Source organism: Peromyscus californicus, unplaced genomic scaffold, assembly GCF_007827085.1.
Source record: "Peromyscus californicus insignis strain IS unplaced genomic scaffold, ASM782708v3 Scaffold_5__1_contigs__length_169319896, whole genome shotgun sequence".
NCBI lineage: Eukaryota > Metazoa > Chordata > Mammalia > Rodentia > Cricetidae > Peromyscus > Peromyscus californicus.
The window spans coordinates 66720982-66746149 of NW_026294573.1; the positions used below are offsets into that span (position 1 = coordinate 66720982).

Sequence of the window (25168 nt, forward strand, 5' to 3'; positions counted from 1 at the left end):
TCAGGGGTTCTGAAGTGGTTTTGGATAATCACCCACCCACCCATCTGTCCATCTGTCCATCCACCTGCCCACCTGCCTGCCTGCCCGCCTGCCCGCCTGCCCACCTGCCCACCTGCCTGCCTGCCTATTTTAAAAGTACTTTTTCTCTAGTAAAGAGCAGAATGTTTGGAGTTGTTGAGATCTCTGGCCATCTCTGGAGAGTGTTCAAAGACATTTTGTACAAGCTGACTGCATTTCCTAGATCAGCTCCTTCTGGCATTTCATCTTGAATATCTCCTCCCTCACACCTCATATACTGTTCCAGAAGCTGATAGGTTTCCATATGGCCTTGGGTGGCACCAACTTGATGTCTGTGAAAAAGTGGAAGACATAGTTCTACCCAGAGCAGAGAGTTCGCTTCCTGGTTCTTTTGATCTCACAGATGTCGCTGCTTGAAAGAACCTAACCTGGCCTTCATTTATCTCTACTCTGGAATGGACTTCATTTATCTCTACTCTGGAGTGGCCCTGTTGGTTCTTGCTCTGCCTTCTTATTCACTGATTCTCTGTGATGTTTACTCCCTCGTTTCTGAGCTGATTAGTCTTAGACACCTTTGACTTGGTAGCATGTAATGTTTTGACAGCTACAAAGCACTAATTTCTCAAGTAGGAGTCCTTACAGTTAATGCTATAGATAAATGAGTATGATGGTCTGGACACTGAGAATACTTTTTTGTTTTTGGTTTTTGTGTTTTGTTGTTGTTTGTTTGTTTTTGTTTGAGACAGAGTCTCTCTACATACCGTGGCTGTCCTGGTACGTCACTATGTAGAATAGGCTGGCCTTGAGCTCACAGAGATCTGCCTGCCTTTGCTAGATTAAAGGCACACCTCTTTTTTTTTTTCCTTCTTTTCTTTGGTGAGACATTTTTATCCAGTGAAAAGATGATGCTGGAAAACCTCCATATTTGATTACAAGAACTGAAGAATTTAAAAGTCCTGAACAGATAAGGAATAGTAAAGTCATACTAACCTATCACTTATTATTTGTATTTATGCTGTTTATTTAATAATTAGAATCCAAACATTTTGACAAGTATGTTGCTTTTAAATTTTAGTGGGTTTATTTGCTTTTTTTGACTCGTAACTTAAAAAACATTAGGGCCTAACTGGATTTTCTGGTATTGATTTGTTTGTATGGAAAAAGATTAGGTCATGATTATATATTTAATAATCAATTTGGAGGCAGGAATAATATAGTTACATGAAATGGTGATTATTGTAAAAATCAGTGAGATATGGTTATTACAGATGCAATATTTTCATATTTGAGAGTAATCTCTTGAGTGGCAGTTGGCCATTGCTACCTATACATCTGAAGAATTTTTCCTTTTTTGTTTTATACTCACATGCAGAGATTGAATATTTGGTATTGATCAGGGTCAGGCAAGCTTTTCCTCAGTGTTACTTGTGTTTTCTTTGAGGGCTCACAGCAGCACCCATTCTCCAATTTCCATCTGCTCCCCAAAGTCCATGTCAGCAACTTCATTTTTGTTACATTTCAAGCACAGTTTGAGTGATTTCTCAGGCCACCTTCTCCTCCAAGGCACTTCGTATTTCTTTGAGAGTCCATAAATGACTTAATGGGCAGTGATAATTTTCCTTTCATCCCTTCATGGTAAACCTGGGTCATTTTTTGAAATGGGTGGTGCCCAGTAGAAGCAGTTTATTTCACTTTTCTTGATATAAAAGTAATACATTCTTATTATAAATTAAATTTTAAAAACCTAACTCATAAGTTTTTCAATCCTAAAAATTGAGGTATTTCATATTCATGCTACTTCTAGCTTTCAATGTTATTGTGGAATGCCTACACAGATTTCAAATATGTAAACAGTGGAACTGAATTATAAATTAATGGCTGGGTGGAGAACACATCTTGTGTGTTGTTGCTATGTTTAGTATGCCTTTATGTCCCCTAGTAGTGTGGGGAATATTAACACTCAATCACATTGATGTTGGTAAGAAAACATATTTTAATGGAAGGATACGATTTCTGGATAAAAACAAATTAAAGAAAATCTACTTTGTGGTTTTTGTGTCCTACAGGTCTTAATAAAATAACTTTCCATTAAAGTCTTTTCAAATGCCATCCACATAGGAAGTTAGTATTCCTGATAAAACAAGCTTCAGATATGGTCCTTAACTTCTCTGTAGGGAAAAAAAATTATAAAAAAAAATATATATTAAGTGCAATTGGAGTAACATCTTAATTTCAGTGCTGAAATCATGCTTCTTATATTAAAGTGTGAGGCTGTTGGAGTAGTGATGCATAATTGTGTATTCTGTTTCTCTATATTGCTTTTTGGTGTAACCTGAAAATTACTACTGTAAAGTTAAGTGTGACAGCCCACTTTAGATGAATTAGTTTCCTGGAATTTACCACCATTAAAAGCAGAACAAATCTGCTCAGTCATCCATTTTTAGAACAAAAACAAACTGATCATAGAATACTTCACCCATCTAAATGAAAGATAAATACCTTTTTTAAGAATGTCTTTTAAGTGTATATATGACTATCAATACAAATAAATTGATTATTTGAAGGTTTTAATGGTGATGACAGGGTGGATGCATCACACATTTAGTACACAATTAGGAATATTGTTAATTCTCAGCGTGAGCATGCTAACTTGAAAGTCTTACAGGGCTTGTCTGATCAACAGCGTCATATTCCTCATTATGTGCAAATTTTCATACCCTGTCAATTATACTGAGGAGAGACAGTTCAGTGGATGGGGAAAGTGCTTGATGGGCAAACGTCAGGACCTGAGTTCAGATTCCCCACACCTGTATAAATGTCAGGAGGACATGGCACTCCACGTGTAATTTTGGGGTTTGGGAAGAGGAGACAAGTGATACCTAGAACAAGCTTGTTATCTAGACTAAGGGAATTGGTGAGCTCTGGGTTTGATTGAGAGGCTCTCAAGAATGAGGTGGCCAAACCTCCAGCATCAGCCTTTCATACAGGCATGCACACCCACCGCACACACATTCAAAATAAAAGAGCCTGCAAATCTTAACCTTAGAGATGTTAGAGATGTGATTATGGTTAAGGATGTTGAGATGAGGCAGGTACTCCTAGGTGATCTAAGTAGACCTCACTTAATTGCATGAATTATTAAGAGTTAAGAAGCTTTTCTAGGAGAGAACTATAATAATGGAAGGAATAATATGGTCAGAGATATAACATTTTGGCTGTGAAGATGGAACAAAGGGGCTACAAGCCAAGGAATGCAGACAGCCTGTTGAAGCTAGAAAGGGCTTGGAAGCAGATGGTCTGTTAGCACCTCTTGAAGGATACCACACTTTGAGTTGAGCTCAGGGAGACCTGTCCAACAGAACTGTAAGTTTCTCTTGTTTAAAGATGCTGAATTTTTGTTAACTTGTTATGATGGCCATGCATCTTATCTGTGTATTAAATATTTATCAAAATTAAATACTGTACCTGAATAAGATCTATTTGGTATAATATAAAATGTGGTTATTTATAAGACTTCCTTACATATAGACGGATAGAGCTTATTTTGGTACTTAAATGAATTGAATGAATCCAGAACATCTTCATGACTAGGTTTTATCTTTTAATCAAAGGTTGCTGGGCTGGGGATGTAGCTCAGTGGTAGAGTACTTGCCTAGCATACGTGTGGCCTGTGTTTATCGCTAGCATTGAGACAAGGGGAAAAAATCATTTTGGTAGTACCATTATATTAGATATATAACCAGTATTTGATGATTGCTGAAAAGAGTGAGATTTCATTGACAGTTGCATTGGTATTGTTAATGATGTAATTTTGACAAATGAGTTTGAGGAAATGTCCAAATGTATCTGCTTTTGTCATACAGAGCTGTCCTCTCTAAATTTTTGACAGATGAAGGGCATTTCTAATTCTGTCATGCTCAACAATTGTCAAGAAATTGTATAAGAGCTTACTGGACTCAAACCAGGGTATTGCTGCTTTGACCTCTGTCTTGATAGAGTACTTTGTAAAGAGTGGGATGTTGGGGTGTTGGAATCCTTCTATCATGGCTTCCCATTCAGTAATCATTGCAAAATGACAGAATTCAAGATAGTATACCATATATCAAGATCTAAGATTAGACTAAACATATAATAGGTAAGTATAGGAAGATTAAATGGGTTCTAAGTGGTTTCTCCCCTTGTTCTGCCTAGTTCTTGAAGGATTCAATCAGAAGTATTTATTCAATCTATTTCCATGAGTACTGGGGATATAGCTTCAAAGAGCTGTACCATTGTAGTGTTTATTGACCCACAGGGGAGGTAGAAGTTAAACAGACAATTAAAAGTGCTGAGAAGTAGGCCTAGGTTAAGAAACTGTATGATGACGGGGAAACTCGAGAAAGAGGATGGGCTTTAAGCTGTGAGAATGGCTGGTAGAACATCTTGTCATTGGAAGTGGAATCTGGTGATAAAAGCTGGTTAGACTGGAAGAGATTGACTCTTTTAAGTTATTTCTGAGCAGTGGTTCTCAACCTGTGAGTCCACGACCCCTTTGCAGGTCACCTATCAGATGTTCTGCATATCAGATATTTACATTATGATTCATATGAAGTAGCAATGGAGTAATTTTATGGTTGGCCCTCACCACAGCATGAGGAACTGTATTAAAGGGTCACAGCATTAGGAAGGTTGAGAACCCCTGTTTTAGAGGATTTGGAAAACAGCTGTAATCTGGAAATCAGAAAGGAGAAAATGCAGATCCACAAAGGTGAGATAGGAGGTTATTTTAACTGTCAAAGTGCTAGTGGGGGTGGGTTGGGGAGGGGTAGCTAGTGGAATAGAGACTAGGTGGAGCCAGAGATGCTGGTAGGATCTGGAGATTGATTCCATAACAAGTATTAGAGGAGCAGGGAGACTTTTCTGAGAAATAAGTAATCCTGCAAGCAACAACAACAACAAATCACATTCTCATAGAGAAAGGACACAATTGATTATTGAATAGGCAGGCATTGAAAGATATACACATGGAAGGTAGCTCAAAAATAACTACAAAGGTAGGGGACAAAGTTGCTCATTTTACATAGAAAAGTAGGTGAAAGTCATTAATTTCTAACTGACAAAGTGCTTTTACTTCGGGATGGTCTCTCCTGTGTAATCACGAGGACCTTTGAATCCCAGACAGACATTTTTACATACCTCTAGTTGATTTGCTAAGTAATGTTGGTGCTATCTCTATATTGGAAAACTAGGGACTGGGCTCTACCCCTACAGAGATTTATCTCTGTTCCAGTGGTTAGAGTAAGGACTCAGATGCTCTGTGTCCCCTAGGAAACAGAAAATGGTCTTTTATAAATGGAGAAAGTCGATTTCCAAGTTCAGAGTAGTAAATAGCACTACAAATCCATCTGCAGTGTAAAAAGTAATGTAGGTTGAAGATAGGGGCTTATGCCCCTCAACTGGCTATTGGTAAATGGAGCCTGGGTATAGACTGGGTGTGTAGGGATGTAGAAGGTGGCGGGAGAAAGGAGAAGGTCATGTCTCCTGCTGTGTAATCACAGATTTCACAGAAGTAAATTGTTCTTAAGTGGTTGATACTGGAGTCATAGTCACAGCAGTGGCCATTATTTTTATATTTTATTGCTGTCCCTGGACAATGTGGCTGGACCTTTAGCTTGCCAACACTTGTAATCCAGATCTGTGCCTTCCACATTGGTGCATGTGCTTAAGGGTTCCTCCCTTGGCCTTTCCCTGCCTGCACACAGAGGAGCACATTCTCTTGAGTCTCTTGGGTGTGCTGACTGTCCTGCTCCTGAGCCTCCCTTGAGTCCTATCGCACTGTCTTGCTTCTTTCCTTTGAACTTTTGCTTATTTGGAAATATTTTCATTTGTTTCCACACATAACTTGTAGATGTTTATTCCCCCGCACAGTTAGGTCTTCTTTTACTGGCTTATTTATTTGGTCTGGAATGTGCTGGATTTGAGGCCATAGCACAGATGCTTTGCTCTCCTGTGAGAGTGGGGGATACATGGAGAGGGTTTTGTGTGGCTTGGAAATGAAGGTGAAGGGGAAAGTGTCTTATTGGGAAGAAGTACCTGACTTTGGAGCCCAGGTGAGCCTCTAGAGTAGACTCATTTAATGATTATCTTAGTTGCTGCAACAAATTGGAAAATGAAATATAGGTGGGAAAAAGATTCTCATTTGAAAAATGTTTTTGATCTAGTTTAAAATTAGGATTATCTGCCATCTATCACATTGGATAGCTTAGTTTGTGAATTTGTTGCCCTGGAGCCACCTGCCTAAATCGGCCTTCTGTTCTGGTAAATGTAAATAGATTCAGAGAAGCAGGGATTGGCGTCCTATGAAACATATTTTCCTTGACTGGGGTTAGGCACATTAGAAAGGTGGGAAGAGGTGTCATTTGGGACACGTTTCCATTTTATGAAGACTAGTGACAGGGAACTGAAGTAAAAATACAAACAAGAAAATGCAATGGTGACCTGGCCAGAGATTTTACCAACTGGCAGTGTGAAATATTTGGTGGGCTAACAGTTCTAATGGGTTTATCTTAGACGGTTCTTCCGCTGTGAAAGTGTCAGTTAATAATTTACCCTTCCCGAGGGGCAGAGGCAGCAATCATATACCATGAGCAGGCACTCTGGGGCCCGTCATCCTGCTGGCGAGAGCCATGAGCCCTGTTGGTTGCGACAGGAGTACCAAGCATCTGAACTTTGACAAATGGAAGCTTGGGAGAGCTAAATAAGGCAGGGATGTTTGGAGTGATTCACTTCAAGTACTATCTAAAGTAATGGATGGCTGTAGCTACCCATCTGCTCTGCGTCAAAAAGAATGTAACTCTACATTTTTTGAAAAAAAGTTTATTTTGAAGTAGGGTTAGAGCTGTATGTAGGGGGAAGAGAGCGTGCGGGGAGATAAATTATTTCTACAGAATATTTATGAAGTTTCGGAGAAAGGACAAACTGGGTGTGTTGATTGATATCTGGAATACGTTTTTATTGTCTAACAAAATATTGGATGCAGCTGTACATGGAAGACTTATCTGCTGTGAGTGTGCCCATCGATGTCAGAAGCCTGAGCGCGTTACCCCTTGCCACGCTCTTGTTTTGATGGAGTGGTGAGCGCACCTCTGCTGTGGGTTTCAGTACAGTTAGGGTGAATTTTATTTCCCTGTTTAGTCATTGACTCATATTGCAGTAAGTTTTGTAATTTGCTCTCCTGTGTGAAGAGTGCCTTTCTTCTACTGAATGTTCACTTCTGCATACTTTTTTTTTTAAAAAAAAAAAAAAAGCTGGGCATTATGTCATTACAATGATTTACAGTTATTTAATAATGATTTATTGTAGTAATTTATTCTGCCAGCTGTGGCACATTTTCGGTGGAATTTGTAAATCAAATTTATATAGAAATGTACCAGGACATGCATTTCAGGATTTAATAAAATATACTCTAAAATCTTTTTGAAGTGGGTTGTTTCATGCTAACACTTGGGATTAAGCTTCACCTTAACAACCGTTGTTAATGTTCAAGCTCTGCCATGTCTTTCCCACAACCACTGCAAAGAGAAATCTGTGAAATCTGTGAAAACAGTTTCTGGTTTACCCACTTTACTTTTAGACTATTAGTGTCATGTTGTATTTGGCCTGGGATGTTCATATGACAGTAAGGAACATGAAAACATCCTGACATAAGTCTCTCTGCAGTTTTGTAAGTTTTAATCACTACTAAAATGCTCATCCAGAATCAAACTGAGAGCATCCTTGCGAGGCTGTGGGATTGCCCAGAGCTCACTGGCTACAGCCATGGAGGCCACATTGTGCTTTGAATCACTTGGCAACTCACACTCTTTCAGTTATTCTGTTATATACAAAATGCCAAGTTGTATTTTATTTTTTCTCTTTTTAAGGTTGCGTTTACTTGATGGTATGCCTTTTTTTTGGTTTTGTTTTTAGAGGATCAGAATTTAAAAGTGCAGAGGTTCCTATTTAACTTGTATTTTCTTTTCAACCTGGCAGTTTCAGAGATTGTCTTTGATGTGGGGTTGCCAAGTTGTCTGTAAAAATGACTTGTTTTTCAAGACTGCACAAGAATTTTAATACTAAGATTAAAATACTAAGTTACCTGTTTTGTGTACGAACGCATGAAGCATCTCTTTTGACCAAACACATTGATGGCATTGATGAGTTATTTGAATATGGTAATGACTCAGTGTTCCTTAAAGTTGGTTTCGGGTACCAATTAATTATACTTAAAGATGTATGTTTTAGATCAAGAGGGAAGTGAAAATATTAAAAGTAATTCAGACTCAAAATTTTTCCTAATGGCTTGTATTTATTTATCATGTTAGGCACTAGTAAGACAGAACGAACACAACAAAATGAAAACATCCCAAGTAACCTTCCTTGTAAAAGTGCACTTTGCCCCTTAGTTTCATTTGACTACAGAGCATTGGGGGAGACACTAAATTCCAAATTCATTTATTTTTTGTTAAGGCATAATTTCCGAAAGTATTCTTAGAAACATTACATAGCAGTTGATTTTTGCCTTCAGATGGGAATCCAGTGTGTTAAATGTAATCTACGTTCTCATATTAAAAGGAGAACACTTAAATGCACTGGAGGGATAGCTCAGTGCTAAGTGCTGGCCTAGCGTGTTCAAGGCCCTGTGTGCAACCCATATACCACCCACACTGGCAAAAAGTTTTTAAAATTATAATCATTGAAAACATGTACGAAATAATTGGCTATTCCTTGATTAATATTCTAGAAAAAAGTTTACAGCCTTTTATGAGTTATGACTAAGTATTTGCTGTATCTGTCAGATGTATAAAATTTATTTTCGAAATCTGCAGTATAAGAGATAAGAAGGTTTTCTGAAAGGAAACAGAGTCTGTGTTCCTTTGGGCATACTGGGTTGTAGGAGTGCTGGGGGTCAAGCCTAGGGTCTCATCTATTCTTAGCAAGTACTCCGTCCTGAGCTACCTCCCCAGCCAGTGGGTTTTTCTTGAAGGCTTTAATTTGTGGTGTCTTAGATATGGCACTTATTTTCTTTAAAACTGTTTAATGTGTTGGTGTTGGAGAGATCATAAAGAAAGATGAAGGTCTTTATTTTACATCTTTTCATTTAGCATCAATTGTTCCTAGTCCTCTAGGCAGCTCACCTACAGTAGGTTAAATATGATAGGAAAGAACATTTAGAAGCACATTTTCATGGTTCTGGACTTAATTTGTACCTTATCAATTTTTTATTTTTTCCCCTTCATTTTGATTTGAAAAACTTTAGAATATGATACTAAATAGAAACCTAAAAAGAAAGCTGAGTGATAAGAAATGTTTCATCTTATGATGAATTTTTACTAATGATCAATGCTTTGAGAGGATGAGCTATACTAGACAGGAAACCAACAGAACAGCAGTGCTGTGCTCAGTGAGCGAAGTCGGCCCTGCTGAGGGAGCAGCCCAGAGAAGCACACCCTGAATTAATCTCCCTCTCTTCATCCTGTGTGCATCCATTCATCCAAATTTCTTAAATACTTTTGAATACTGGGCAGTTTGCCAAATGTAGTAAGACTATAGATGTTAAACACTTGAATTTGCTTTTAAGCCTTGATGAGTAGGAGGCTTAATTGTTTGTTAAGAAAACTCTGAAATGGGCAGGGAACAGTTAGGCGAAGAATATGTTATGAAGGTCTAATTCAGACACACTGAGTTTGGGGCCTGAGTGGAAGGCTCTTGAATGTGGAAAATCGTGAAGATTTAAGGGCTTGTGTAAGAGAACACATACATCGGCTGGTGGATGGGTTTGCTGTGATCTGGAGGGAGGCTTCTTTCCAGACAACATGGGCACATGGTCCCTTTGACAGATGTGTAAACTGTGTATAGTACTTTTGTAGTTCAAGACAAAGTCATAGGTACTGTCCTGGACGAAATTATTTTTGCTACTTAAGTGCTGTAGCTAGTGACAGGTGTGCTGACTTGAGGGACTTCTTAATAAAAGAGAACGTTATTTACATCTTTTTCTTTTCACTTAGTGCTTATACATGACTACCTGACTCCTGGAAGTCAGGAAGTGAGGGGACTTCCTTTAAAATGGTACACTCTTCCAGTCTCCTGCGGAGAAGAAACAAAGCCGCCAGGCTTAGTTGGACCTGTAAACTCTGTAGCTCTATTTGACTGTCCAGGCCATAGTATCTGGCCTTTCTCTCCTCTGTCCATTTTACATCTCATCACACTTCTAAGCATTAATAGCCACACACTGGGGGACTCTTCTGTACCTTTTGTGATTTACTTGAAGATGTTTCTTATTAACACCTATAATATTTTTCTTCTTTTTAACAACTGCTTAATATTCCGTGGGAAATGTTCATAATAAAATAAAAATAAATTCTAAAAGCATAAAAATGTAGACATTGGTTGTATAATAAGTAATTATAACAATAAATGATAAGCTTGGTAGATTATTGAATTTTAAAAAATGATGCATTCCCAGATTTTCTTTGATTTAAACTCTTTTGGATAAATAGATCATTTCTTCAAGCCCTTAGAAGCCCTAAAGATAGCACTCCATGTTAATTGATGGTCAAATTGAAAAAATAATTGATCAAGAAAGGCATCCCCTATTTAAAGACATAGTATAGTATTTCACAACTTTCAAGGAAATTCTTGTCTAAAAAATAGAACCAAGTAATATAGGAAAATGGGGTGAGCACATGCTTTGAAATTAGACCAACTCAGTCTTAACTTTTCACTTTGACACTAATATAACGATTGGGCCAAGTGATTTAATACTCCTCGCCTTAGTTTCCTCATTGATAAGGTGAGACTAATAATATCTATCTCAGGGACTTGTGAAGAACAAAATGAAAAATAATTTATAGAAGTGGGAATTATATGTGTGTGTGTGTGTGTGTGTGTGTGTGTGTGTTATATCTTGTTCTCTTGGTTAACATAGTCTGACTTAACCTTCACTGACCTTGGCTACAAATAATACCTATGATGCTGTACTTCTTCGTAAACTTGCTTGGCCTATGTCCTCAGCTTATACAAGATTTCCTGGTGATAACTATTGTTCTTTATTTCTTTCTCTGTTTCTAAGCCCTGGTCCTCCCACTCAACACCTCACTGCTCAAGACCCTATTCCTGCTGTTTCAGGTCAAGTAGATGTAATAATACTCTGCTCTAAATGTGTGTGTGTGTGTGTGTGTGTGTGTGTGTGTGTGTGTGTGTGTGTGTGTAGTTTATAATTTAGAAGAAAAGCTAAATATAAGGGGTTGAAGAAAGACTGATGTCAGATGATTGATGAGTTAAGGGTGCAGAACTGATTTTTTTCTAATTTAAATTCTGTCATGGATTTGGGGTTTTTTGGTATTAGATAAGTACATAAAATATATTCAATACTTAAAGAGTAAAATTTAAAAAAAACTTCATAGCTGCCTCTTTGAATGAAAGTCCTAACTGAATGTAAGTTCATTAAGCTGTGTAGACTTTGGGTCTGATTAATTTTGGTGTGTAGTGTCTTCACTTATTTGCAAGTTTTTTTATAATAGAGCTTAGGAAAAGAAAAAGGAAGTGCATATAGGGAAACCATACCTTTCACAATATGGCATATAGCAGGTACACAGTGAAGCCAGGGCAATAGCCCTTAGACTCTATCTATTCATAATGATTCATGTCTTAAGAGCTGTGACTTTTCTTCAGTTTAATCTTTCTAACTTGTCACGATGCATCATAGACTAAGAGATCTAAGCCTATGCAGAGATTTATTTTCTTCCCTAACCCTTAAGAATATGACTTGGCTTTGAGATCTCTAGGAAGCAGGATGTAGAAACACTCATATGTACCATGTCAAATGCCCAATGCTAGAGTTAGCCAAATGTCAGAATTTCTACCAGCGGTTGTACATGTTTAGTTGTACATTGTCTAGTTCATAGGGTTAAACACAGGGAGCTTGGATTTGTTAACTGGTGATGATTTCCAATCTTGCCTATTTCAAGTTACCAGTTTGAAGACTACTTGCCCGTGAAGTTTCTTGTCACGTCAGGAAAACTCTGGTATATTGCGGATTTTCAGCATGTGACCGCTACTTTGAACTCTGTCAAAGCAGTGTGGAAGACAAAAAGCCCTGAAAAATGGCCCATGTTCTGTTACCAACTCATTTTGTGTTTTATCCTGTTTCCTTGGTTGTAAAGCAATCAGGTTAGATCACCACTGCGCCACGCATGACCCCAAGGATGCTTGAGACAACTGCAAAGGCCGAGGAACCCAGGCTCTGTAACTGCCCTTCCTGCATGTTCAGAATTCACATCTCTATGTTTCAGAGAAAAGATCTCCATTGGTTGAAAGCAAATATGTTTCAGAGCCACTGCTACTGAAGTAGATCTGTCACAAAGCCTGTGCCTGTAATTGCAGCAGAGGCTGGCAATAGGAAACATCTGGAGCTGTGTATGGTGGCACATACTTTTAATCCCAGTTCTCAGAAGGCAGAGGAAGGTGGATTTCAGTGAGTTCGAGGCCAGCCTTATTTAAATACCATTTTCCTTTGTGTGTGTGTGTGTGTGTGTGTGTGTGTGTGTGTGTGTGTGTGTGTGAATGAATGTGTATGAATGAACTCTCCAAAGCTAGTGCATGAATGCAGTGACTCACTAGAGAGGTGTTACAGGTTTAAATGGCCAAAGTAGCCAGGCAAGTAACAAAGTGAGGAAAACAGGTGGGGGAGGGGCGGGTAGAGGAGACTGTGCCCAGGGGAGGAGCTTACTAAAGACTGCAGCTTCTGTTCCACCTCAGTTTACAGTTGCTGCAAAGGAATTACGTTTTTGCTATCTCTTGAGCTGCCGAGCACTTTACCCTTTTCCTCTCTCTACCACACCCTTCCACAATACAGCAGTTAACTTGTATTTTGACTTTAAATGTTCTTGAACTTTGTATGTTGGCCATTAATTAAAATACTTGCATACTCATATATTCTTACTTGGGGAGCCAAACAAAAATGCCTGAGGCCATCCAACTTGAAATATGTTTGCACACACACACACACACACACACACACACACACACACACCAGAGAAAGAGAGACTGACTCACATTTGTTGAGTGCTTATGCTTAGATACTAGGTAAAACTTTTGTGCTAACACAGTCTTCACAACAGTTCTGTGAATTACTATGATGACTACTACTACTATTTCCACTTTGGAGATGGCAAAGTTGGGCTAATTGGCCAAGGTCACACAAATAAGTAAAAGCTTCTACAGATAGTCAGACCTACATAATCTCATTGCTGGACTTTTAACCACAGTTGACTCCCTGAGTATATCTTTCACATATGTTATAATCACACACATGGAATGTAAATAAGTGGATGTGGGGCTGCTTTATGGCAGAGGTTGTTGCTGCATCACACACAGATAGCTGTATGATACCAGTTCAGTGTGTAGTGACGCAGTCCATACATACACGTGCTTGATGTGATAAAGCACCGAATACAGTGCACTTTCACACTTTGTGATTTTTTTTTTTAAATAAAGCTCAGTGAGATCAGTGTCAGATTTTCAGAAATTTTATCTTTCTCTTTGCTGCAAGCAAACCAGACTCACTAAGCTTTGGGTTCAGTACCATCTGTGTCCAAGGGCAAATACCCTCTTCTCTTTGCCATATGTAAACCCCACCCATGGACAGGCTCCAAGTCTTGAGTGATGATCACTTCCTCTGGGCGAGAGTATGAAGAATAAAGTAAATCTAGCAGGAGTAGTAAATCCCCACAGACATAGATAAGTGCTTAGGTCAGAGACTGCATCTTTTATAGTTGGTCTGCATACCAAACTCATTAATATGAATAGTCATCTTAGCAGTAGTGGTTGTAGTGGCAAAAATAATAGGAAGACGTTTGTCTTAGCCCATGTTTTCGTATTAACTTTCTTGATGTCTAGGATTTGAGGATGTTTCTTTGAGAAAGTAATGTGAAATCATCTCTCTCATGTGTGGTCTTTATTTCCACTTCTTTTACCTACACTCAGAAATTTTTTTTAAACCTTTAAACCTCTTGCCTATAGGAATAAAACTATAAGATAATAAGAAAGAAAAGTGAAAACACTGTGGAAAAAAATGTGTATGTTTTTCCATTTAGATTGTTTCCCCAGGGGATTTTTAGAATAATACTTTAATGATATAAGCCTCTTATATTTTCCTTTCCTTAAAAAATTAATTTCACTGCATATGTTCATTATACATAGTATTGGGTTACATCAGCACATTTGTATACATGCATATGGTATTCATTGACCATATCCTCCACTGTCCTCTTCCCTCCCTTTCCCCTTTATAGTTTATCCACTTGATGTGGAATGGGGAGAAGAAAAGAGCCAGTGCCCCTGGCAGTATTCTTCTTGATAGTCCATGTCCATCACATGAGTGGAAAGTACCCAAAACCCCATTTTCAGAACTGTATCTCAGTCTCTGGCTCCTGAAGAAAACCAATGTGGTTCCAATGTGGGATGGGAAGAGTGGTTTGCGTTGGCACCAGCCTTGCGGTGCTTTGGGGCTGGAGCACACACAGCTGTGGGTTACAGATGCTTGCTCTCCAGTATTAATGTGGCCAGCATGTGAAACCATGGCACCCGCAATATTACACAAAGGTCCACGCCTCTTATAGTTTGAAAAATAACTCCCAGCTGAAGAAATCCTTCCTTGAAGGGCTGGAATACATTCCAGAGTAGAGGGTGCTCTTTCAGAATGGTAGAATTAGGCATGAGATGCCTGGTGATGTTGGACTGGGCATCAGGGACTGCATCATAGGCCTCTCAGGGCTTTGGAAGCTTTAACAGAAAATATAGGAGAAAAAGAAAAGAAATGAAGAAATAAAATAAAAGCTCTTTTAAACTTTTGGTTAATGACTTCTGAATTCCATGCTGTACATGTAGCACAGACCTTGTACGAACACTCAAGTCACTGTATACTTTCTTTGAGATAGCAAGTACAAAGCATTAGTGGACCTTGTCATCTGGCTTGAATTAAGGGATGATGTTCCCGCCCATCCCTATTTCCCTGAGCTGTCCATGAAGATGGGAGAATCAGAGGCATGTATATACAAAGTAAAAGAAATGAATATGGGGTTGGATAATGCTTAGAGTTCAACGACAAAAATTCTCTTCAGGACAGAAGATTTTCCTCTCTCTCAAGAGGTATGTGCTTCCTTCTGACAGTATGCTTGAGAGAGGCTCTTCCATCCACCATTGTTAGTGAGAAAGTTTTTTCATCCAGGTACAATTTCCAGTGAAATAGTTGCGTACAAGTATCCAGAAGTTAGTTTATTGACTCTTATTGCGCTTCTGAGTATCTAATAAATAATGTATTAGCCTGATGGATATGTGGCTACCTAACTATGGGCCATGAAATATGCACTGTTTCTCTAATACACTGTAGGGAGACCTGTTTATAAAGTATTTAGTATTGGTTTTATAATGCACCGTTGACAGCAGCAGACCACGAAGCTCAAAGATCAATCTCATTTTGGCCCACAGTATTAATGCTACTTTATAAAGCTATATGACAGGTCACTTAGACAATGGTCCTTACAGAAAGGACTCTGTTAGGAAGGCGGGTTGTAGTGGCTGCCAGCGCAGCATATAAATGTCCTTTTCCATGTCCCTGAGGTGGTTCTTTGGTGGCTGTAGATACCGGCCAGGTGATAGAACTCATTGTTACCCAGGTCTCTAGAGGGATTCCGGACTACAGGTTCTGCTAACGCAGCTCACTGATTGGGTGGAGACTTAGTGTGACTTGGGGTCACCTAGGCCTGGAGGTAGGAATTAGCAGTGAGGAGAGAGACTCTCAGCGTTGACTCATGTTTGCTAGTGAAGCAGTGTTCTTAGCCATCTCCCCCTCCTTACTTCACTTGAGTCACATATGTGAGATACAGTTGAAGGTATTTCGGTATTTTGTTTGCTTTGGGGAATTTCGTGAGCTAGGAGTAAATTTATAGCCATTTAAAAACAAATGCTCTGTAAACACTTAGAATTTGGGTATGACTAAATAAAGATCAAATCATTTGATCTAAAATTTGTTCTTGGTGTTATATTTTTTTCTATGAACTCATCACTATGGGAATGTATGTAATAATTATGATTTCTAAAGTTCTGTTCCCACTGGCCTGTATGTTTTGGAGCAAGGCATTGTTCTCTGCATTAAGAACCCCTTGCTGGTTTTAAGTATTCTAGTTTTCAGAGTCGAAATTCCCAACTCCTAACCACTATCTTTTTAAAAGGCTTATCTTTAAAATTTAAATGATAAATCTTTTAAAAATAGCGTGTGTGTGTATGTGTGTGTGCGCGAGTGTGTACACTCGCATGTGTGCAAGTGACTACAGAGGCACAAAAGGGCATCAGATCACTTGGAGCTGGAGTTACAGCAGTTGTGAGAAATCTCGTGTGTATGTACTGGTATCTGAGCTTGTATCTCATGCAAGAACAGTACTATGTACTGGTATCTGAGCTTGTATCTCATGCAAGAACAGTACATGTTCTTAACCCTGAGCCATCTCTCTAGCCCAGTGCATTGTTCTGAATCCAGTTGAGTGGGACGAGACTCCTGACACCTTTCTGCCATTTTGCATTTCTTTTATTCAACTCCTTGTTGATGCTGACCTTTCATTGGACCCTTTTCAAGTAGCTCATTCCTTTTCTCTTCTCTAGTTGTCCGGAATTTAGTGCTCTTAACTGAACTCTTAATATTTGTATTTCTTTTTAAAAAACATTAAACAATTTTATTATTGTTTTAAGTAAAATATAATTACATCATTTTTCTCCATTCCCTTCCCTTCCTCCGACAACTTCCATGGCCCCCACCCTCACTCCTTCTCAAGTTCCGGGCCTCGTCTTCTTTAATTGTTACAATATGGCAAGGCCTGAACAAGGACAACATGAAAAAGTGGAAGACGGAGATCTCACGGGCTCCCACCCCCAGACAAAAAAACTACAGGCACTAACTAATGGATGCTGAGAGAAGTTGTCTTCCCCTAGGAAGGTGCTACCTAATTGGTTATCCAATACCAAGTGGTCAGTACTTGCAAGCAACATTGAATAGACTTAGCAGGTTGTATTTATATATTTATGTACACACACACACACACACACACACACACACACACACACACACACATACACAATCAATCAATCAGTCAATCCCTGCATTTCTTTTGCTTTTGGTTTTGGTGTTTCCAGACAGGGTTTCTCTGTGTAGTCTAGACTGTCCTGGAACTCACTCTGCAAACCAGGCTGGCTTTGAACTCACAGAGATCCATGTGCCTATGCTTCCCGAGTTCTGGGATTAAAGGCATGTGCCACCACTGCCTGGCTAATACCTACATTTCTTAACTATGGAAAATTTTCTCTATCCTTCCTTTGGTTTCTGAGGGAAATGTTTTTCTCCCTTTAGGGAACCTTTTCATTTGTGTTCTTATTACATTCTCTCCTAGGACCCTTTGTATCATTTTCCCTCTGGCTTAGATCTTCAATATCCTTTTCTCGCTGGCTTTGTCCCCTCTGCTTGCTGCAGACTTTTTTTAACCTCCTGTAGTGGAAAACAAACTGTTTGTTCCTAAAAACACTTCCCTAAACCCTGCTAACTTTTCAGGCCACATTTCTTTTACTTTGTTTTCTTACAAATTCCTTCAAAGAGTATTTTACCATTTCTGCCTCTTTGTCTTTACAAATTACATATTTTTTAACTCCTTTATAATATGGATCATATATACATGTTATTGTACTAAAACAACTCATATAACACAGAAATTCATAAATACAAGATATTTAAAAAAACAAAAATAAATACAATAAAATATTTTAGTCACAAATGTATGTTGGGAGTTGTATGTTGAACATTCCTTTACTCAAAGTAACAAATTAATAACAAACACATCTGAAGTATTTAGTCATTTAAATTGCATCACATACTACCAAGTCAAGTTTCTTAATGGATGGATCACTCTTATATTTCTAATTGCTATTAAATTTCTATTATTATACTCTAAATGTAGTATTATCTAAGACTCCCAACCATCCTCTGCCTTCCTTTGTAATTCAGAACAGAGGAATATTTATCTTCTGATTCATAACCTCAAGTCTCCCCGAAGATCTCACCATGGCCATGTTCTTTCACCTTTAATGTTACGTTTACATCAATGGATCCAAATCCGATAACTCTAGCATTGGTCTGTTTTCTGAACTTTCTACTGTCCACTTATCTGCATGGCCATCTGTTACCCCAAACTGATTGTGTTCCTCTAAGTTATTTCATACATTCCTGTAGAAGGTGCCACTGATCAGATCTCTAGTGACACATTGACTTTTGTCACCCACATCTGTTTTAAAAGATTCATTTTTATTTTAGTTATGTGAATGTGTCTGCTTCTTGGAGGTGTGTGTGTGTGTGTGTGTGTGTGTGTGTGTGTGTGTGTGTGTGTGTGTGTGCATATGCATGTGAGTGCATGTGCCTATGGAAGCTAGAAGACATCTGATCCCCTTGAGTTGGAGTTACAGACTGTTGTGAGCCATCCAACATAGGAACTAACTTGGGTCCTCTGCATGAACAGTATGTTGTCTTAATCACTGAGCCGTCTGTCCAGCCTCCCTCCTTGTTACCTGTGTCCTATCAGACATTCTTACTACACCTTTATTTCATCCTCACATTGTCTTTGTGTTTTGCTTTTCTTCATCAGCCTTCTTTGCTAGTAGTTATTTTACCCAGTTTATTATAATAGTTCCCTAATTGATCTCTTCACTTTGTTCTAGTCACATTTTAATGAGTTGTCCTAGATGCACATTCTTAAAGAATGCTAACAATCACAGGGTGCTGCTGTTGAGGTCGTTTAGTAGACATGGCTGGTAGTGGTAGATAGCAGAATAGCAATTTAGCGTGGACTGTGGGATTCTGACCAATAGTTCTATTGCTTACACATTCTTTCATTTATTACTGCTTTATACAGCATCCTACCTAAGCTCTAGGCAAACTGGATCACTTCTCTAGAGGAATATTGCTAGTCTCGCTGTGCCTGGAACAAAGGCTGTCTTTGCTTGGAAGCAAGCTTTCATTCCCCATATCAGAGGGAAGGCATCCTTTCCTAAATCACATGGTTCTACTGTTCTCTTATCACATTCTCATTTATATAAGGTCATTTTTGTGCATAGCTTCTGTTCTGTACTAGACCATAAACTTCTTGTGAGAAGGGATTATGTCTTGCTTTGGTGTTTCTCACAGCTTCTTGTACTTGGCGTGTGAAGCTTGATAAATAGTCCTTCAACAATGAATAAAAAGGTTTACAATGATTTTCTTTATGATCAGTAGAAGAAAATGGAGTAAGTTGAGCTACTTGTTGGGGTGCAGCTTAGTGGTAGCACCTGTGTTTAGCAGCCCCAGTTTCAGACATCTCTCAACTCTTCAACACCTCCCCATGCCCCTTAAAGAAAAGAGACTGAGTGAACTGGTGGTCTAGTTTAATAGGAGAGTTTATGCTTATACACAAGAAGCCTTGTGCCATGTTACCCATCAGTGAATTACTCTGTTTTTCCCACCTCATTGTTTATTCTCTCATGGTTCATGTATTTAACTGTAGGTTGCTATAGACCTCAGTGATTAACTTTTTGAAAGTGTGTGAGTGGTCAGAGGAATATGTTACATTTGCCGTTTTGAAGATAAAGTGTTTTGCTATAACCAGCATTTCCGTAGAACACTGTCTGCAGAGTATATGTAATTTCTTTCCTCTTCCAATCTCTCAACAGGCACGCTTTGTGCCCTCCCCACCTCCAAATTGCCTCAGTTACCAATCAGAGGGCAGGCTTGGTGATCAAGACTGGCAAGCACACTTCAAGGTCCCATGCTGTGGGGTTGATCCATCTCAACTTGAGGTATGTTGCTCTTTCCTGTGTATGTCACTTGAATATGCTCACATGCTTTGGCTGCCCTGTTGAGGTTCTGCCCTTTTACTGTCTCTCAGCTTCATGCTAGGAAATGAATATGTTTTATTTGGTTCCCAACACTTTTTGCCTCTGAAGACCTTGTAAGAAGTAGAATTTTGTGGCAGTTATTTGAATGATTTGACTGAGATAAACTGTCTTTTGTTTCATCCCCTTTCATTCCCCTCCCTTTTCTTTTCATCCTTTTTAGTTCTAGGGCTGATTTATGATCATCATCTCTGTTTTTAGTAATAGACTTGCAGTATAACATCTATCTATCTATACACAGAGAGGTAGATAGATATAGATATATAGATATAGACAATTGCACATGCTGTGTGTGTACAGACTGATGAGTTTTCACAAGGTAAGCATAACCAGGACACCAGCTGGATGGGCAGATAACACGGTTGTGTTTTAAAAGCTGCCAGTCTGCTTGCTTCCAGCTGATGCCCCCACCAGAGACCCTCACTACCCAGATGCCTTCCACTACCAGCTAATTTTTCTCATTTTAAATGTTTTAAATTTGAAAACCAGTCTGCAAGTTCAGTCAAATTTTCTTTGCATCAGTGTTTTGCCATTTAAAGGTGTGTGTGTGTGTGTGTGTGTGTGTGTGTGTGTGTGTGTGTGTCTATGTGTCTATGTTTGTGTGTGAGTGTATGTGTATTTATGTGTTTGTAAGTGTCTAGGTGTGTTTGTAAGTGTATATGTGTTTGTGTGTGCTCGTGTGTGTGTATGTGTGTGTTTGCATACGTGTGTTTGTGTGCGTGTTTAAAATAGTCTTGGCATTTTTGAAACTTCATTCTTATACTTCACTCTTTAGATTTATTTTTTTAGGTTTGAGAATTACATGTATTGTACTATTTTTATTGTATCTTTTTTATGTGTTAACTTTAAAGTGTTATATTTTTTCAAATAATTGTAAAGTATTGAGCCCATCCTTGTAACGTGGTTTCTTGTGTGCAAGTGAATCTCAATCTTACTTCCTGACAGTAATTTAAACTATTATTATGACATTTTTACTGGTGCTGCCAGCATCTCAGTCTGCAGTTTTTAGAAGGAAGTAAATAAAAAAAATTAATATTGTCTTTACAATCCTGCAACTTTCATGGTCATATGAAAGTAATTCCCCAGTGCACCTCCCTGGCCCAGCCTGTTGGCTTTGTTTTTGTTTTTTGTTTTTGCTCTATTCCTCCTTATACTCATTTAAGGAAGGATACCACTGATTCTTTTAGAAGGTTTTTTCAAAATAAAAAAAAAAATTCAACTGTAGCTGGTGGTGGAAAGAAAGCTTTTGTCATTGCTTGTACCCACAAAAAGATTAAAGTCATTTTTCAGTTTTTAGATCAAAACAAGGTAGTAAAATGTTTGATCTTTTGTGGGCACAAGGTTCATACTGACCGAAGATGCTTTTTTGAAACATGAATCTTGATTCCGAGGGCTTCAGCTATTCCTTAGCATTTTGTAAACTATCTTATCTACTACACTCTACCCAAATCTGTCCATATTCATATTTTCATAGTATCAAAGAATTATAGCATTTGGGTACTTCCTTGAAGTGTGTTATGGAATTGATCCCCTGATTAGGCTGTCAACAGAGGCTACATCCCAGTCACTGTTAGACAAGTGTCAATTAGAGCAGTTTCTCTCTTTTGGGTGAAGCTTTTAGGTAATATTTTCCTATAGGGGATGTTAATGTCACTGATTAAAGGGTCTCAAACCTTATATTGGGGGCTTGTGTTCCTTTTCTGGTCACATAAAGATATTTTTAATGCATAAGGTCTCCTCTGGCTGTGTTGGTCCCCATTTTTCTTCTTTTTTTTTGGTACATGGCAGTTATTATTTCAGTCTTGGGCACTAATGTGGTCAGTGTTCCTGTGAGTTAACATAGGAGTATTTAGTATCCATAATGGTTCGGCAGAAAACTTAACTAAAAATGAAGGCATGTATGTACATCTTACTTACAAATTGGACCATGATCTTGTTCCCTGAAACCTTCATGCTGTTCTGACTGAAGCTACTCTATGGTGAAATGCCCAACCCAGCTTGTCAAAGCCACCCGGCAAAGGCGTAGTTATAAATATTCTAACACAGCTCTTGGAGGAGAGAGGTTCAGGAATCGAGACTCCAATCAAAGATGGCAACATGAATTTTTTCCCCTTCTCCTCTCCATAAAGATCCTTAAGTGATTTTCAAACTAGCTAATTCATGGACTCTAAACCTAAATTCTTAAAGATTTTAGTAGGAAAAGCAGTAGAATAGGTGCGCCTATGTAGTTCAGAGCATTTACACACAACACTTGGTTACATTCAGTTGTTGGTGTACATGAATCATCTTTTTGTTATTATTTTTTCTTTTTCTTTGTTTTATTTTTGAGATAGGATCTCACTAGTTCGTTCCTGCATGGTGTGGAACCAGATCAAACTGGCCACAAATTCACAGAGATCTGCCTGCCTCTGCCTCCTAAGTGCTGGGATTAAAGGTTTGAACCACCATGTCCCTCCTGCCCATGCATCATCTTTTTAGCCTGAATTAAAGATTGCTATGGACATGTTTGGCTCAGTCACCTAACAAATTGAAATAAGAAAAAAAAACCAAAACTGCTAAATGAGCAAATTTTACCAGGTCTCTTAAAAATTTGAACATGGGGATCCACAATTTCCAGGTGTTACTGCTTGGGAACGCTTGACTGTTGAAATACGTGGGTGTGGCTATCATCTCTTACAAAGATAGCAATGGAAAAAGAGTAGCTGGGAGCAAGCAAGGATGGAGGTGTAAATATTAGGTGACTCTTAATTGTGAAGATGAGTACCTTTACATTAAAAAAGATGGTTCATAGAGGCAGGCAGATCTCTGTGAGTTTGAGTTGAGGCCAGGGTGGGCTGCATGGTGAGTGCCAGGACAGCTATGTAGAAAGAACCTGTCTTAAATAAAATAAATAAATAGGTAGATAGATAGATAGATAGATAAAGTGAAACAAACCAAAAAACAAAAAAGATGGCTGATCTTAAGAACTACGTTTTAATCTCCCCTCCTTCCCCTTCTCCACAGCATGCACATATAATGTGGTAGGTATTCTTCTGTGTATGTGTTTGTATAGCCACTGGGTTTATGTTTGTATGTTTGAAGGGACATGAGTACTCTCCTTTCATCTAATTACATTTGTGAGTCAGGGAAAAGGAAGCACTATAGATAACTATATAATTAGAAAGCAAACACAAAAATTTGAAATTTTAAAAAAATTGAAATTATTACTAGTTTTAGTTTTTTCTATTCTTTCATAGTGAGTCAGAATTTTTGCTCCTTAATTTCACTAGAAAATGAAACTTTGTGCGATGAATTAGGTTTCACAAGGGGAAAGGCCGCTGTCAACTTTCTTCCTTAGGAATATGGAAATTTGTGTGGATTATCTGTTTAGAGGACTTTCCCTTTATTAACTCTCTCTCTCCTTTTTTTCCACTTAAGACATCTGTTAACATTTCACACAGACCAACAGATGTTACAAAGCAAGTCCCACACTTTGTTCTCAAGAAAAATGACATTTCCTCAATTGCCTGCCCCACCTCTGTGGCTGAGTCCAGCCTGCTGCTCCTGCATAATCTGCATATATTAAGTTACGCACCTTAATGCATCAGGAACCCAGGCTTCAGCATTGTCCTATAAGTTAAAGTTGCATTTGATTAGTGCCTGGTTTACATGGTGCTTTAGAGTTCTGAGAGCAAAAACCATTAAAGCTTTCTTTGAAAATGACAACCTGGTTCTCTGCATTAAGATTGGATAGCCAGTCAACATCTTTTCCTATAAAATAAATGAATCACAAAAAGCTGGAGTTGATTCGCCATGAGGAAGTGCTGATTGTCATGCGATGTGGAGCGTCCTTTTTATTATTTTGGCAAGAACAGGGACAGTTTTGTCTTGACAAGCCATTAGATGAATACCAGCGTGTGTCACATGAAAAACCACTGATCTTTAACCCAGCTCTGTACTTAACCAAGCTTTGGAAATGAATAGTGAATAAAAGAAGAGCAAAGGCCAGTATACTGTCATTACAGATTAGAGTCTGCTAACAGCTGCTGAACTGAACCCAGGGAATCACAGGTATTGCCCTATAAGCCATCGGAAGTCTTGGGCATGCTTCTTAAATTGTGTACATAACCCATACATTTATTTTATATTTGCTCAGGATTTACATTGTTGCAGTCACAGCTAGAGGGGAAAAGCCCCCCAAGTGTTTTCTGAGGGCATGAGAGCCTTAGCACAGAGCTATATCCTTTACGTAGCTTCTCTGTTCCCAGCCACAGAGTGGCTTTAAGAAAGCAGTGAGTTAAAGAAACTAAATCTTAAGAAGAAAAGTAAAGCTGGGCATGGTGGAGCACACCTTTAATCCTAGCACTGGGGAGGCAGATGCTGGTGGATCTCTCTCTTGAAGTCAGCCTGGTCTATATAGTGAGTTCCAGGCAAGCCAAGGCTACATAGTGAAATATTGTCTTAAAAAAATATATGTGTATATATATATGCATATATATGAATAATTTCTCCTTTAAAACACACACACACACACACACACACACACACACACACACACACACACACACACACACTGAACAAACTATAGTCTACTCCAAAAGCATATGCAAACCAGCATTCTTTGACATGGTCCTTTAGTAATTGTGGCTAACTTTTACATCAACATGTAGTTTTTGAGGAAATAGAAGGAAAGGCCCGAATTTACCTCACTGCCTAAATATTGAAAAGATAGTAACATTTTAAGCAGCCACTTGTGGGAATTATTGCTTCCAGAGCTAACAGGAAAGAACACACTGTCTCACTCTGTTGGTGGAATTGCACTTGGCCTCCCTGTAGTCTTGTTAGCCCACACTCACTGAAATGCAAATTCTTTGTGAACTAATTGGATCTCATTGAGGGTACTTGCACAGTGTGTAGCTATGTACAAAAAGGTTTTAAAAAGTAAGAATTTTCTGTAATTACAACTTTTAATTACTATCCAAATTCCTGATACATAGTACAGGTTTAGTATATATGCTTGAATTTTTAAAATATTACTTAGAAATGTGACTTATGGAATATTTGATAAGGCTGGACCAGCTAAAAATTCTAGGGACAAATGTTTAATTGTAGCATATATAAACTGAATTTTACTTATTTTTTTTTAAATTAAGGTTTAAGATTTAGAATCTTGAAGCCAGTTGACTGT

The 25168-nt window shown here is 38.5% G+C and overlaps 1 protein-coding gene across 5 annotated transcripts in view; it reads left to right on the top strand.

Annotated features, from left to right (window-relative positions):
* Positions 1-25168, top strand: part of Bnc2 (basonuclin 2) — a 407225-nt gene that overhangs the window by 95959 nt on the left and 286098 nt on the right. For all 5 annotated transcript variants that reach the window (XM_052717937.1, XM_052717938.1, XM_052717942.1 and 2 more), the window contains exon 2: positions 19780-19905. In XM_052717937.1, the coding sequence (XP_052573897.1) occupies positions 19780-19905 (126 nt within the window). The remainder of the gene's footprint in view (positions 1-19779; positions 19906-25168) is intronic.